General features: G+C 40.1%; 1 protein-coding gene across 1 annotated transcript in view; it reads right to left on the bottom strand.

Annotated features, from left to right (window-relative positions):
• Positions 1-15,652, bottom strand: part of LOC117945016 (neurocan core protein-like) — a 42,749-nt gene that overhangs the window by 25,300 nt on the left and 1,797 nt on the right. The window contains exons 3-9 of the mRNA XM_034872253.1: positions 14,831-15,005; positions 14,576-14,703; positions 12,419-12,729; positions 9,957-9,967; positions 8,493-9,574; positions 2,580-2,801; positions 1,683-2,465 (exon numbers count right to left, since the gene is read on the bottom strand). Of these exons, the coding sequence (XP_034728144.1) occupies positions 1,683-2,465; positions 2,580-2,801; positions 8,493-9,574; positions 9,957-9,967; positions 12,419-12,729; positions 14,576-14,703; positions 14,831-15,005 (2,712 nt within the window). The remainder of the gene's footprint in view (positions 1-1,682; positions 2,466-2,579; positions 2,802-8,492; positions 9,575-9,956; positions 9,968-12,418; positions 12,730-14,575; positions 14,704-14,830; positions 15,006-15,652) is intronic.

The raw sequence follows: 15,652 nt of genomic DNA, 5'->3' as shown, positions 1-15,652 counted from the left end.
TGAGGACAAAGTGGTTGTCAAAAGTAACGACTCTCCAGTGAAATCATCACTGCTGTCTCCAGATCTTTCACTGGTAGTATGAAGGCCCAATGATGATGTTTTAGGGCTCATGGTTGATCCACTGAATGAAGGAATGGATTGCACCATTGTAGGTTCACTGCTGATAACGTCATCCTGAATGCCTGGATCAATGGATGATATAACAGCAGTTGAACTTGGAGAGCTTGTGAGTGTCTCGTCAGAGATGGGAGAAAACGATGTTTCACTCGTAAGTGATGGCAGTTTTGTTTCATGTGTTTCAAGAATTTCTGTTGTTCTAGGTGACATTGCTGTTGCTGCATCAGTACTGTGGAGAGAAGATGTCCCTGTGAAAGAAGAGGTAGAAGTGAACAGGTGGGAGGTATGGTCACCTGAGCCCTCATCATCTGCTGGGGTGAAAATTGAACTTTGCTCTGTCTCATCAGTAACAGGAGAGAGTAACCTATCTGTCTGAGCTGTGGGAGCACTTTCTTTTTCCTCAACTGGAAGTGGTGTTGACTTCCCAGTGCTAAACAATGATGAAGCTGTAGAACCTTTAGAACCTTTGCTAGACATCGCAGTAGTCTGCTGACCTGAACTCTCTTTATCTGTTGTTGGGAGAGTAGAACTTGACTCTGGTTTAACTGATGCTTTCTCAGTCTGACTTGTGGTTACAGTCTCAGATATTAATGTTGGTTTTTCAGTACCATATGATGATGAAGCTGTAGTGACAGCGGTTGTTGAAGAGTCACTCTTTTCAGTTTCATCCCTTGCTGTCCCCGATGTTGACTCTGTACTCATCAATGAAGTGACCAAATTTGCTGTGGTTGAACCATGGGCTGTTTCATATGGTGTTGTTCCAATAGCTGATTCCTCTGAAATGAGCATGGGAGCTGCACTAGCTCCTGTTGATGTTGTACCAGAAGTTTGGTCAACTGTAATATGATTATCAATGCTAGGATGCGATGACCCTGTCTCTGTCATGACACTGACCTGGGTCACGGTAAGAGTTTGTAACTTTTTTACGTCCTCAGTCACACTTGACATTTCCACTGTTGAAATTCTGGTTGAAAAAGACTCATCTGGTTTGCTGGTGCTAATGACTGGAGAAGTAGAACTAACCACAGGGGAGGCAGTTTGATCTATTGAAGGCTCCACATCTTTGACACCACTGGAGGTTTTCTCAGATAATTCAGTCATTAGTGATGCACTTTGTGTTGAGAACTGACTAAAATATCCTGTGAAAGAGGCCATTGTTGTCTTGATAATTTCAATAGCACTGTATAAGGGGGAACCAGTGGTTGTGGTGGATTTATGAGAAGGAGGAGTTGTTGTCTCAATTTGTTTCAACTCCTCGTGCATAGTGGTGTGTGTTGAAGTTTTTTCCAATTTACGAGTGGTAGAAAATGATGTTTTATCTGTGCGTGCCGTTTCTACTATTTGCGATGTTACTTCACTTTCCCACGTAGCTTGATCCGTTGTATCTGCAGCACTTAAACTTGAAGATGATGTTGTCCCTGCTGAAGTATGTGATGATGGTCCTGTTGTGAAGAAATTTACGGTTTTAACCCTTGAACCCACCTCCTGTATAGACATTGCATCAGTTGCAACTTTGTCATTAGGTAAGACGGAAGGCATTTGGCTGGTTGTATTCCCTCCCTGACTTCTGACTGTAGCCTCTGAAGTTTCAGCCAGGGTAGGTGCTGCAGGTGATGATGATTCAGTGTTGCCTACATCTATAGCCGGTGTTATCTCAGTCTTGGTCTTTTTCCCCCCCTCCTCATCTTGAGTGGAGGTCTGTGAGTCACTAGTTGTTGATACTGGTGTTTTCCCATCAGCGTCATCAGAGGAAGGAGTGTATACAGTTTGCAACAGAGACTGAGTGCTGTCTTCAGCAGCTGGACTTGGAAATGTGCTCTTTGTGTCCTGTGTGGTGCCAACTTTATCACTGGCTGTGTAGGGTTCAGTTGAAGAAGTAACAAATGGTTGATCCTTAGATTTCTCTGTCTGAGTCACTCTGGAGTCACTTCTAACATATGTGGGAGTCCTCCCTGACTCGTCTGCCTCTTCTTGTACAGTTGTGGTTAAGACAGAGGTGGTTTTCTCATGAGCCTTCATGGTTTGGGTCTCTTTAGTTGCTTTGGTGATCTGTAGCTCAGCTGGTGTTACTGAGGGAAAAAAGTCAGCAGAGGTAGCTGTGACCTCACTCATCCCCTCTGTGGCATCTATGGCAACTTTAATTTTCTGTGTACTTTTCGATTCTGTGTCCTTTACCATTGAGGCTGTAACAGAGGTTGTGTCTTTCTGTGTGTAGCCTTTTGTGGTCAGCTCATCTGCTTCAGGGATTATCTGAGGAGGTGTTGATACAACTAGTGGAATTATGTCAGGGTTGTACTCATCAACATCAACATCTGGGATCTCTGTAGAGGTCAGTATTGCTGTCAGATCTGTTGGTGATTCAGTGGATCTATCAACAGGCAAATCAGTCCAACTATTATCAAACACTGTGGTTATTTCATCGCTTGTTCCCAGAGTTGTTACATTTGTCAAAATCTGGGTACCTTTGGCTTCTTTTTCTTCCGGGCTGAGTGGCTCTAGTGTAATCTCATGTTTACCATTTAAAAAGCTAACAGTTGGAGTGACTGTTACCGCAGCTTGGGAGGAAAGGTCTGGGTCCCCACTCTGCAGGATGGGCTCCCCATCTGCTATGGAGGGGGTGGGATGGTCAGGCACAACTGCTATGGCAGGAGACTCAGAATCTTGTGGATGTGGAGCTTGGTCAACTGCAAACCAAATAAATGAACATGAGGGCAGATTGTGGCAATTTGATTGCAAAACAACAAAAAATGTGTAGCTTATGGATACAAATAAATAAAACTACAACTTTACATTTCGGTTCCAGAAGTGGTAGGAATTAAATTCTATTATAGATAGTCACACTATCATAGACAGCCCATTTTAGAGATGCTGTTTTCATTGTCAGTGGAAAAACACCAAATACATCTCTGAAAAAGGATACAAAGTAAAGGCTTCTTTAAAGATTAATTAAAAAGTATTGGGTAGCTACTAAAGACATTCACATTAAATTGAGGTACAAGTCATGGGGATTACCACTACATGACTTTGGTGGCTCTGGATTGTTGCTCTGGAAGAAGCTTTGTCAAGTCTATGACAATACCTCTATGTCACCAAGGTTATCTCAGCTTGTAATAGGAGACAGCATAAGTTTAATAAAAAGAGAGACATGGACATTTACCAGGCAGAGAGGCACTAACACCAAACAACATCAATTGATCGAGGGGTTTTGTTTCTAAACACCTGCGAAACAAAGTGTTTGAACTACTTATGCTGCAGCTGCTAACGAGTCAATGGTTTAAAAGAAAACTACAAGTAAAAGCTGAACCTGAATTTCTATGTGTTAAATTGTGATTTAGAAGGAAAACAGTATGGCTATCACTGTAACAAGCATTCACAGTTTTTTTGAGTATTCTCACAAAAATTCTTCTAAAAACATTTCGAAATAAACAAAACATTGCAAAACACTGCAAATAAATCTCTCTCCAGCATGTGTGTCTGAACTTCATCCAAACCATAATTCAAAGATTTATATTCTAAATTGCTGTGAAAAAATAAAATATTATCAAGAGGCCAGTTAAACTGCCAAGTACTTCAAAAGTGTTTTGATCTTTTGATTTACTAAAGGTACTATTAATATTGTTGACAAGATCCAACATGGTAAAACGGCCCTGTCTTCACTGAAACACGTAAACACATTTGAAACAGAAAATATAAATTGTAGTAAATCAGTGTGCCAACAACATTTATGGCATATACACTATCAAATGCAACTATTTCAGAACACATTCTTATGTTTGTAGGATTTAAAACACGAACACCATACTGTACAATACAACCCAACAAAACATCATCACAATCTACTGCTTAAATAGTAGTAGGAGTTTAATCAAAACAACTGCGTCCAATACTTAATACATATCATGACCTTCACAAAGGTAATATTCATAGTCGGACTATTTGGATAATACATTATAGAATAATTCATGTTATTGTGCCACTCATTGTATATTATCTAATTAGAGTTCCAAAGACTAAGTTCAGATGTCAGCGGCTGTCTGCTCTTGATTTTAAGTCTAACACAGACGCAGAATGTAATTCCCTTTTCAGTATGCAATTTTACAATTTGATCATCCTTCACCTACGCTATGCTGCCTCAAATGGGTTCATGTATTTATATGTATAAAAAATAATTCTGGCTGGAAATAGTCCAACTCCAAAAGATAGTTGCCTTACACTACTACAGAACACCCAACCACCAAGATATTAGATATTAGATTTGAATGTTACATTACAGCTCAATTTAGGGAACTAACAGATGGCATTCATAACCTTTGAAACTAAGAAAAGGTTTTGAGGCCATGAAATAAAAGAACTGATGAAAGGAAAAAAAAACTGATGACACCCATTGAATGTCCACATGACGTGTCTCTAGAAAGGACCATGTCACATAAAACTGGCCCAAACAACCACCCTTTATCTCTGGAAATCATTTAGATCCCTCTGACTATCCTCTCTACAAGAACAGACATTCCTGTCTTGTTTTGCATGCCATTGATTAATAAAGAAAAGCCTTAAGAGTGAGCCATGCGGCAAATCCGATAAAATGCTTAGGGCAGCTGGCAAAAGGAACAGTTAATAGTTAATCCTAAAACAGTTTGGTCTTGTTGCTAATGTAGTACAAGAAAAGAAGAAGAAAAGATTGTTCACAGCCAACAACATGAAATCCTCTGGTACACAAACTCTAAAATCTCTCTTCTCTCTCTCTCTCTCTCTCTCTCTCTCTCTCTCTCTCTCTCTCTCAATTCAATTCAATTAGCTTTATTGGCATGACAATATTGCCAAAGCATCACGCAAATTAATACAAATACAAATTCAACAACAATATAAATAATAAAAAACCAAAGTAATAATAACAATATACCAATGGTAATATACAAAATAATATTAAACAAAGTTTTTCAAGTAATAATAATAAAAAGTCTAAATGTTTTCAAGGCTTAATATGTGTGTTTGTGTGTGTGTGTTTGTGCGTGTATGTCCTTCTCTGGGAGCCTGCTTTTTGTAACGACACGTCTCTATAGCTAGGCTGTGTGCACTAAGTCTGTACACCGTCAGAACTTTTTTTTAACTTGATCCTTTTAACAGTAATCAGGTAATCTGCCTGTTTATATTCTGTATTTAGGGCCAAAAAACATGTTTTAATTTATTTCAGGTCAGGCCTGGCTGTGCTGGTCTCTCTCTCTCTCTATCTCTCTCTCTCTCTGTTTCCCACAAATGGTGATTCAGAAAGATTATTGGTTGCAAACAAGAACACCTGCACCAACTCAGCTCTGCAGAAAGACACCTGTTTAAAACCTAGGCCAGGCCTGAGAATTCAGGCAATTGACCCACCTGACCGGCAGACACACACACACACACACACACACACACACACACACACACACACACACACACACACACACACACACACACAGACACACACACACACACACACATTGTAGTCAGTTGTCTGTGCTGAGATTCCCAACACCACATTAAACATGAATGACTGAATCCAAGCAGCTCACAGTAGACTTGGCATAGGCATTACCAAAGCTATTTTGGACAAATGACTACCTGACCTAGCAATCAGCTTCAAGTGGTTAATTATTAGCTTAGCTTAGCATAAAGACTGGAAACAGACGGAACTTCTAGCCTGGCTCTGCCTTAGCAAGCCTTAGTGAATTGAAGGTTTTCAGTATTTCATAATATACTGTATCTTACAAACACTTGATATGTAATTGTCTTGAATTAATCAAAAACAAACGGGCACTGTTCAAATGACAATAATAGCAACATAAATTGGGTCTTACTAAATGTTCATTCATTGATATTATTGAGCAACTTGTTAGCATGCAGCTAGGCAACACACTCAAATATGGGCTGGTCACAAATCTGAGTTTACGAGATGTTTGTGTTGCCAATGGAATAGCTATTTTGTCAACAGCTTGCTACATATCCTCCCATTGCCACAATATTTTCCACAAGCCTTTCCCAAACAAACTGGGAGGGCAGAAGAACCCTTAAGTGCCTCAGCTGAGCCACATCACATGATATCAGCAAATGTAGCTATAATCGCTCGCTTTCGTCAGGCAGCCTCCAGCTGTGCTTATGCAGAGGGGAGGCGTTGTGTTAGCAATGACATCACCTCTTGAGGTGGTGTCCAGTCTGTGTGGAAAAAAAGCCTCTACGCTTACTCAGGTAGACTGCCAACACAACACTGTTATTGCCAGGCTGGCTGTCAGCAAGCCGGTGCATGCACACAGAAGGAGAGAAATACTGCAATGCATGGTAATTTGCATGTGCAAATACACAAATACATATTTTGTATCTCTTTGATGTATGGTACTGTAAGTGCAAACACAAACATACATAATATTATGCAATGTATACCCATGGCAACTAAACTGACCACACTGTATATATACAATGCTGATGAACACACAAGCACTTCAGAGTGTTAATAACCTAAAGTACAGATTACTGCTCTCCCATGCACCTATACCATAAATCAGACCAAATTCCAAAAACTGTCAAATGACCAATGTTTTCACTTGTGTCCTTTCCAATTCAACAGATCCCTCTGCTCTCTAGGAGTTGCTCTTCAGGGACAAATAATGAGTCACCATAGCAATGTTTGCAACTCATCCTGAAAGTCATGGTCTAAATATGTATTTAACTAAATATCTTCAAGTCATTTCTAAAATAACGTAATTGACATAATTAAAATAGGAATATTCAAATAAAGAAATACAGATTATACAATTATATCATAGTTTTATATTGAGTTTGAAACAATATTTTAGTAAAAGTGTGTATGTAGGGAACACATCAGAGAAATATACTTACATTACTAAATGTAAAAGTACTCAATGCAACAACAAAAAAACTCACATTTTAGAAAGTTAAGATTGTTCTGTGTTCTGTGATTAATCGGCTAATCATTTCAGCTGGACTTGTAGGCCGTTATTGTTGGGTAGTTTAATTTATTTAAATTACATTGTATTTCATTAACATGTGTTTTTTGTGCAATAATCTGAATATGTAAGGTATAACTAGTAATTCAAGCTGTCAAATTACTGAAGTGGAGTAAAAAGTTAAATTGTTCTCTCTAATATGTAGTGGAGAGAAAATATAAAGTGGTATGAAAAGAAAAGGCTCAAGTACAGTATGAGAATCTCACATTTCTACTTAAGTACAGTACTTGAGTAAATGTACTTAGTTACATTACATCACGAATGATATGATTCTGATCCCTCGCTCTCTCTCTCTCTCTTTCTCTCTCTCTCTCTCTCTCTCTCTCTCTCTACTGTTGTCTCACGCCTCTCCCTCTCTCTTTCCCATCTTCTCTTGCTTGTCAATGTGACAATAATTACAAGGACATCTGCTCAGCTGGACTGACTGAGAAGGCCCTGAGGCTAAGCAGTCTTTCAGCAGTAGTCCACACTGATAACACACACAAACATGAGCCTTAGGGAACCGGAAAACAAAACACTTCAACTTGGTTAATTGTAGAAGAACTTACATGCAAGTAGTTGACTTGCCATGCAAAACCGAGTATCAGTAAATTGTTTAGTAATTGCGTGTGTATAACTGTTGATTACAATTACCACAAAATGTTATAGTAATTTAGAGAGTACGTCCCTGCACCTTAACTAAATATTGTAATTTAGCAGTCTAAATTATCTAGGAATAATGGTAAAGTCAGGTAGGAACAAAGAACAAGAGTTGTTTTAAGCTGGTTGGGTTAAATAACAAAAATCCAATTGTCTAACAGCAAAGGCCCAACACATTGTTTTTGATATGTTTACATTACATCAGTTTACTCCAGCCATCAATACATTTCACAGTTAAAATCAAACTTTCTCTCTAATTCAGCACCCTGGACAGCACAGCTTCCCCAACCTTCAGCTATTGTACAATGAAAAATTATGATAAAGAGTGCAAAAAGGCTATTCATGAGAAATATCAAAGTCTCAACAAACCAGTGCACCAACTTGTAAAAACAAAGAAAAAACAAAACAGAGCAACAAATAAAACAAATTCGTATCACCCTCCAGTATAGTGGACACACGCTATTCGAGGATAGACCAAATTGCAGCGCTCATTGAACACGAGTAGATTATAGCACAGCCTAAAACAATGCTTTAATGTGGAATGCTGTAATTATCTCCAAGAGGATTGTTTCATTCAGTCGGGCCCTCCTCCAATTGTTTGCCATTTAATTGTCGTGGTAAATAAAGATGCCATTTCTTATTTGCACAACCGAAAATCTAAACTACACTTAAATTAGAACCATTTGCCCTGAATACAAGTTGAAACTTTGAAAGATTCAATTAATTGTTGGTATGTCTTACCTGATACATTCTGCATGGCAGGGGTCACTTGGACAGGCTGTTCACCAGCGACCACTGTACCTGGAGTGGTGGTTGTGTCAGCCACAGCTGAAGTCCCATGAGTGGATGTAAAGAACTCTGTGCCCGTCTCTGATGCTGTGTTGTCCTCTGTCAAGGAGCCACTGCTGTGCTCTGGCACCTGAGTAGTGGACTCGTCAAAGACATGTTCACTTGTTGGCGATGTCACATCTTCAGCTGAGGTTCCAACATCTATGAGAGACATGGCAGCGGCAGATGTGCTCTCTTCCTTGTAGACGACAGACGGGGTCTCAACATCCTTGGTTCGAGGTGTGGTCTGTGCCTCAGTGCTGGTAGTCTCTGGCGGTCCTGTGGTGGTGATCTCCACCTCACTGCCAGGTTGGGTGTTACACATAAAGGTGGTTTCACTGGGAACAGTTGTGGGAATGGTTGTGGGGATTGTTGTTCCATCAATTATACTAGTGCTGTCGGATGGGCTGGAAGAGAAGTCATCTTGGGGTGGCTGAGAAGGCACTCCCTCTACACCAAAATCAGTCTCAAGCTCATCAACATAGTCTGGGAATGGTTTTGTTGAATAAAGCCCAGTGGTTGAGGGTGATTCTGAGGGGCTGAACACTTCCTCGCTGGTAAGTTCAGTTGATTCTGTTGGAGTGTCGGTGAGGTCGGAGGTCATGGCTGTGGTGACCCCAGAGTCCACGATTGTTTCCTCGGTCTTCCCCTCTGCAAACATGGGCTCTGTGCTGAGAGAGGCGTCTGGTATGGGGACATCAGGTTGGATTGTGCTGATCTCAATTACTGACTGATCGTCAGGCTCCTCCAAGAGTTTAACCACTGACTCTGTGGTATCAGTGCTCTCTGTTGAGTGTTGGGGTTCTGAAAATGTGTCACCGCGGTGGGGAGCGGTTTCCACATAGGTTACATTTTCACTTACAAAGTCGTCAACATTAACGACTGGTGCGGCCGTTACATGATCAGCATCTTCATGTTCCTCTTTGATGGTGGGTCCAACTGTGGTGATTAACTCTTCTTCTTGGCCTGCTGGAGTGGAGCGAGGTGGAGTCATACTGGTAGAGAACATAAATGGAGTTTTTGTAGGAACTGCAGAATCTGGAGACTCGTCTGCCTCTGATACAGTTTCATATGTTGGGCTTAGTGTCATGATGCTACCCTCCAATAAAGGGAAGGAGGTGGGGGAGCTGATGGTGGTGGTTCCTACCACAGACATATCCACAAAGAAAGTCTGGTTCATCAACTTAGTCCTTCCTAAGAAACACACATAAACACACACAATAAAAAATCAAAAATGATTACAATTATCTGAAAAAATATAACTACTTCAAATATAAAGCAGAATTGTTTAGAAAACTTTAAGAATACCGACAATATGCGGAGGTGTGGAAAGATGCCAAGATAAACACAAAGATCCAGCGGTCAACTTGGCCTCACCTCACTTTGATCTAATGTCACACATTCTTGATGTGTAAAACAGATACAATTATTGAATACTAAATTTGCTCATACTTTTTTAGAATGTAAACCAGGCAGTTTGTGAGACAAGCCTTTTGAGTCAAGGAATAGCGGTCAAAGAACAATATGCCACAGCTGCAATAAAAGTGTGCCACTTAACATTGTAGTTCACAGAGGCAGGTTTCCTAGAAACATGTGCGAGGACTTCCTCTCTTAACTCCTAATGCTGTTTATAACCTGGATTAATATTAATTTACGCGAGTTTCTCAAATAAACAGTAGAATCAATGCTTAGTTATGGAACAACGTTTTTATCTGCACCAGAATTGTTGGCAAATAATCTCAATTATCTTTATATACATGCTGATCCTCAATGTAATGGTCTGCCTCTTGTACCTGATGATGTTGGATAGTTTGACGCCAGTTTATGGTAGATGAGGTCATTTCTAAGTGTTCTACTTTCTGTGAAAAACCAAGTGTAAGCCTACTCTAAATGTTTCTCCGAACGTGTCCAGATCTGCCTGAAAGTACACACATTACTGTAACTGGGAAATAAAACAGAAAGCAATCTAGCTTTGTGGTTTGGTACGAGTTGATCTGACTATTTTTTTTCTCTCTTGTACATTGTGCTTGATCTGTCCTCCAACAATTTGAGTGTTTACTTGGGTTTTGTCCTGTCATTGAAAAGCAGCCGTGAATGTGTTTCATCTCTCAGTGATGGTCTTCAAATGCTCCCTAATTAACTAATCCCTTAATTTACTTCTTTAGGTTTGCTCCTTCCTCTCTGACCTCACATGCTCTCTCATTTTCTCACACCCCTTAATAGAAACTTAGCAAGTTTTCCTCGCTGATGCAGACAGATTGTGTAAAGCCAGCTGTTGACCATTACGTACAAGCCCTCTTTCTTCATAAAACTATCTCCGATGTAAGGTGTGAGACACACTTTTTCCCTAACAGGAAAAATAGTGCCTGCTCTTAGAGAGTGCATTATCTCACTGATGCTGTCACTGAGGCCTTTGTTTTCTCTGGGCCAAAGCAGAGACCAATCAGAGACCAATTATTGCACTTTTCCCACTGCACCAACCCTTTTTTCTCCCTGTGTTTCTGTGTAGTCTAACTGACATAGGTTTACATAGTTTTCTGAGATATTACTGACGGTGGGAAAACAGGATATGATGGAGTGAGTCCAACCAAACAAGGGTACTTGAAAAGCACTTAGACGGGGCCGTAAATACAACAGGGCCGAGAGAGCTGACGTGGAATATACAGAGCAGGAGGTGAGGGTGGCCTGTTTGTGTGCCCTCTGAACTCCATTGGGACTTATCACCGCGAGACCTAGAACTGCTCAGGGGCAGTAAATGGCCAGGCAGGGGACAGCTTATCTGTTCAACCTCTCATTTGTAAAGATGGAAAGGCCAGGTCAGGGGTCACCGAGGATGACTGAATTTAGAAGTCCAGCAGTAGCTTTGTCCATTATCTAAACGTCTGCTCTGATAAGTACAAGTGAGAATGACGGAGGGCAAACTCTGACAGCGGAAACAAGATGAGAAAGGCAAAAAAGGGAGTAAGATAGCAAGACTGACAGGTGAGGTGTTAGTTACTTTTGCTGTTTTTCTAAATGACAATTATCATCTGTCATTTGGTTTTACCCTGGGGATAGCAATTAGTTAAGAAAACTCTTATTCTGGGGAGGGATTAGCATAGTTCTGCTAACTTCCAGTGAACCATGAAGTGTCACTATTTATAAAGATCCATAGCTATATTCTCCTGTCTTCAAATGTTTAGTAATCACCATGGTTTGCAGGAAATGTTTGTTTCTCGCCACCAGTTGGGTAGTATAAGGATAAAGGTTAAGAAGCCTGAATTAGCCGAGCAGGAAGTAATAAAGATAAAAAACAGACAGAAACTGACTGTTCACAAATTATTGAGCACACTATTAGTCATTAGTCCTGCTATTAGAATAAGAACTGCCTTGTCCAATGCTTTCTAAAGTAAACAGAGGCCACCAGTAGGATTTTACTCTCCTCTTGGCTAATTATTGTGGCCATAAAAATGGGCGGGAAACTAAAATGTGAGACAGTGAGGTCAACTCAACACTGCAATCTGTAAGACTACTCTGACACGTAACATGTGATGCTCATAAGAAAATCATTCTTCCAGAAACAATGGACAGAAGATGAGATAGGTTGTAAACACTTCAAAATGTTGGTTTGGTTCAGATGTGGGAATGTGTACAGCAGTGCAAAGAAGCAGAATATCAAAGGGTGGGGAAGCAGAGGCTAAGGGGAGATGAGATCATAGCTTCTTACAGTCCAGGCCTGCTTTTGACAGAAAATGGTCTGTGCCTTCAAACATTGTCTGTCACTGTTTTAACAAAAATATAAACATATGCAACCCACCATGTGCAGGTAACACTTTTTTTCATGACATAATATATTAGACCTTGTGAGTGAGTTTACCTTTGAAACAGTAAGCTCCGAGTTTCATAGTTGGTTCTGGGAAGCCTGTCTGGTTTCTGTAGCGGTACATGGTCCTGACGCCGAGCAGACCTCCTCCGCACTGCACTCTGGGTTCTGCAACAGGGTGTCGTGCACTGCCATCGGAAAGCCAGCCATAGTCACATCTGTCCAGACCCTGTCGCCAGGCAGCATGAAGCTGGCCAGGGGTTGCCAGGAGAGCATTCATCTTCTTACACTCTGCACTGGCCTCCTCAAAAGTCATTTTATGGGTCACAGGGGCATAGTACACTTCACCTGAATGAAAGGTATCAAAACAAAAAGAGGTTGCTAACTGAAGAACTAACTCATGTAACATGACAACAAACCATCAGTCATCATAGAAAAAAACTAAAACCAATTTAAAAAGCATATTATATCTCATATCTGACCTTTCAGAAGAGACAGAGCCCAAAAACAGCTGACAAATGTCAAAGCTGTGCAAGGCATTGCTCCAAAACATCACCCACCAATCATATTTAGGACAACAGTAGGTCATTCATTATATCAATCTGAGGTGGGATAACAATGCAGACAATGTGGCTAGCCTGTCAATGAATGTGTCTGTTCTTCAGGACATTAGGTGTTCCGTCGGGGTGAGTAAACAAGAAAACACCTTCTATGTTTCCTTCCTACATGTTGTTCTTGCAAGGGTTTTTACCTTCAAAAAGGTCACTTCACAATTATAAACATATGTTTCTGCCTGCAGGGTAGCATAAATTAAAGATTAAAGAAGGTAGGGATCTTGATTGGACCCAAACTAAATTAGAGGAGAAGATGACTGACTGACTACATGATTTTTTTAGTTGGTCTTGGGCGTAACAACTCAAATATCTCATGATAATTTCATACCATTGATTTACAATGGCAATGAGATTAGTAGATGCTTTCTACCCAGATGTATACAGATGTCTTCCCTCTTAAGGGCAGAGGAGAGACATGTAATACTCTACAACCAGACTTACAACAACGAAACTTCACTATTTACACATTGTCTGGAATTAATTAACATTATTATACTAATGAATATCCAGACCATTGGCCTGTTTCAGCACTATAAGACACATAACAATGCAACCACAATGTCCCCAGTCCCCTCCCCCTCTCTCTCACCCATGTTTTGGGTAAATCTCCACTTCAAACCATCTAATGAAGTCAACATGCCAGACAAAAGATGTGTTGTGGCAACTTCACTAATCAATACACAATGTAGCGACCCAACACAGTACAACAAGGCAATTACTGTAACTCTTAGGTAGAGTGTTTTGATGTATGTGTGTGCTTCAAAAACACACCCAGTTAGTCATATACAATTGGCCCAGAATACAGCGAGGTCAAAGATGCATGTATAGTTTCTTGAAAGGGTTGAAGCGCTAATTTGAAGACATATGTTTGTTCCCTTGCACCAGTATACATCTGATCATAACACTAATAATACACATATCACAAAACTGACTGATAGTTTCATACACAACTAAATGATTTGCAAATTGTGCCAAAATAATGAAACTTGATATGATTTGATATAATATGATTCTGTAGCTGCAAAAATCCCAGATAAAAGAGCAACTTCAGAGGTTTGACTGGAGTTAAAGATATGTCAAGACAGATGTTAATGCTCATAAAACGCTCTAAGTGGATTGAAGTCCATCAGCAGTAACAGGCTGGATAATGAACCGACAGACAAAGACTGTTGGCTGAGAAGTGAGGACTTCCCACAAGCAGTGCCAAAGACATTTCAAACCCTCGTTATCACATTTTGTTTGCCGACTTTTCAAAAACTATTATGGTGAAGAATCAATTTCGAGTCAAAGAATCAAATTATTAAAAGCTTCTCTCAAACCCTAAGCCCCTTTCTACAACATGTGGAACTGCTTTCCGCCAACAAAATATATAAGATAAGAGATAAGATAAGATCACACATTCTCACAAATGCAGTATTCAAGAAAAATGATATAGAGTTTATTTCCACAGTGGTCTTATAAGTTGTAAAAGTAATTTGCATTGGCAGTGTGCTCATTTTGAGGTTTTAATTGAATTCAGGGCCTCTAAACGAAACCTCATTGCTGGGAACTACAAAATCTTCATTTTGTGGCTGACTCACCATCAAGTTTGTCCACGTAACAGTATACATCATAGGTGTCCCTGGGATTCCTATGCCCATATGACCTAACACCAGGTTTAGTCCGTAGGTTGCCAAAGCAGCCCTTCCTTGGCCTTGTAATTGGGTATCTGCACAGACAGAAAAACAAATTCATTCAATTTTACATTACCTTCAACTTCAATCAAAGTACATAATTGAATGGCAGTGTTGTTTAAAAGAAATAACTTTATTGCAGAGTATTAAAATGCAGCTAACCTCACTGTCTTGTCTGCAATCCAACCGGCATCACATTGATCAAAGCCGTCTTCATAGGCTGCTTTCAGTTGGTCATATGTAGCAATGGTTGCTCCAATGTTTTGGCAAGCTTGGACAGCCTTCTGGTAGTCCAAAGTGTACCTGCTTGTTCTTGCCCGGTAGTGAAACACAACACCTGAAAACAAATAGAAGAACATGAGCATCCGAAGATAAAACTCCATGAAATTGTGTATAGAAACAAGAACATAGTGATCTGGAGTTCATCAGCATAATTTTAGTGCTATAAATCATTTCAAATGTCATATAAAGCACACACCATGGGTGAAATAATCGAGTCTCTCTACTTATTTGGAAAGAAGGAACTTTGCAAAACACCAAGAGCATAAGCAAAGTACTCTACAGTTCACCACAAATGAACAAGATAACTGTAGCTGATGCCATGGCCCTGAAATCCCCATATTTGTGGAAAGTAAACAGACGCAGAAGATAAGATTGATAGACCTAATTAACATTGCAGATAGTTGGAGGAGAGGTTGTGCAGATTGTAAACCAGTGAAAACCAAAACTATCCCAGTATCCCCTCACCCCACCCATGTTTTCTACATCCACAAAACATGAGTTATATCTAACAGAATACTTCTCGTGTGACACATAGAGTGCACATAATGACATTAGGTAAAGAACCCCCTCCACCAAGGAGAGTGCAGCACCGTTGTTGTTGGATCATCATATACATAATTTAAACATGTGTACATTTGAGGAGTGACATTGGGGAATACTGTTATTACTCAGTAAAGGCATGGTGACACCCACTGAGTGCCC

Source organism: Etheostoma cragini, chromosome 5 (assembly GCF_013103735.1).
Source record: "Etheostoma cragini isolate CJK2018 chromosome 5, CSU_Ecrag_1.0, whole genome shotgun sequence".
NCBI classification, from domain to species: Eukaryota; Metazoa; Chordata; class Actinopteri; order Perciformes; family Percidae; genus Etheostoma; species Etheostoma cragini.
This window is presented reverse-complemented; position numbering and strand designations above follow the sequence as displayed.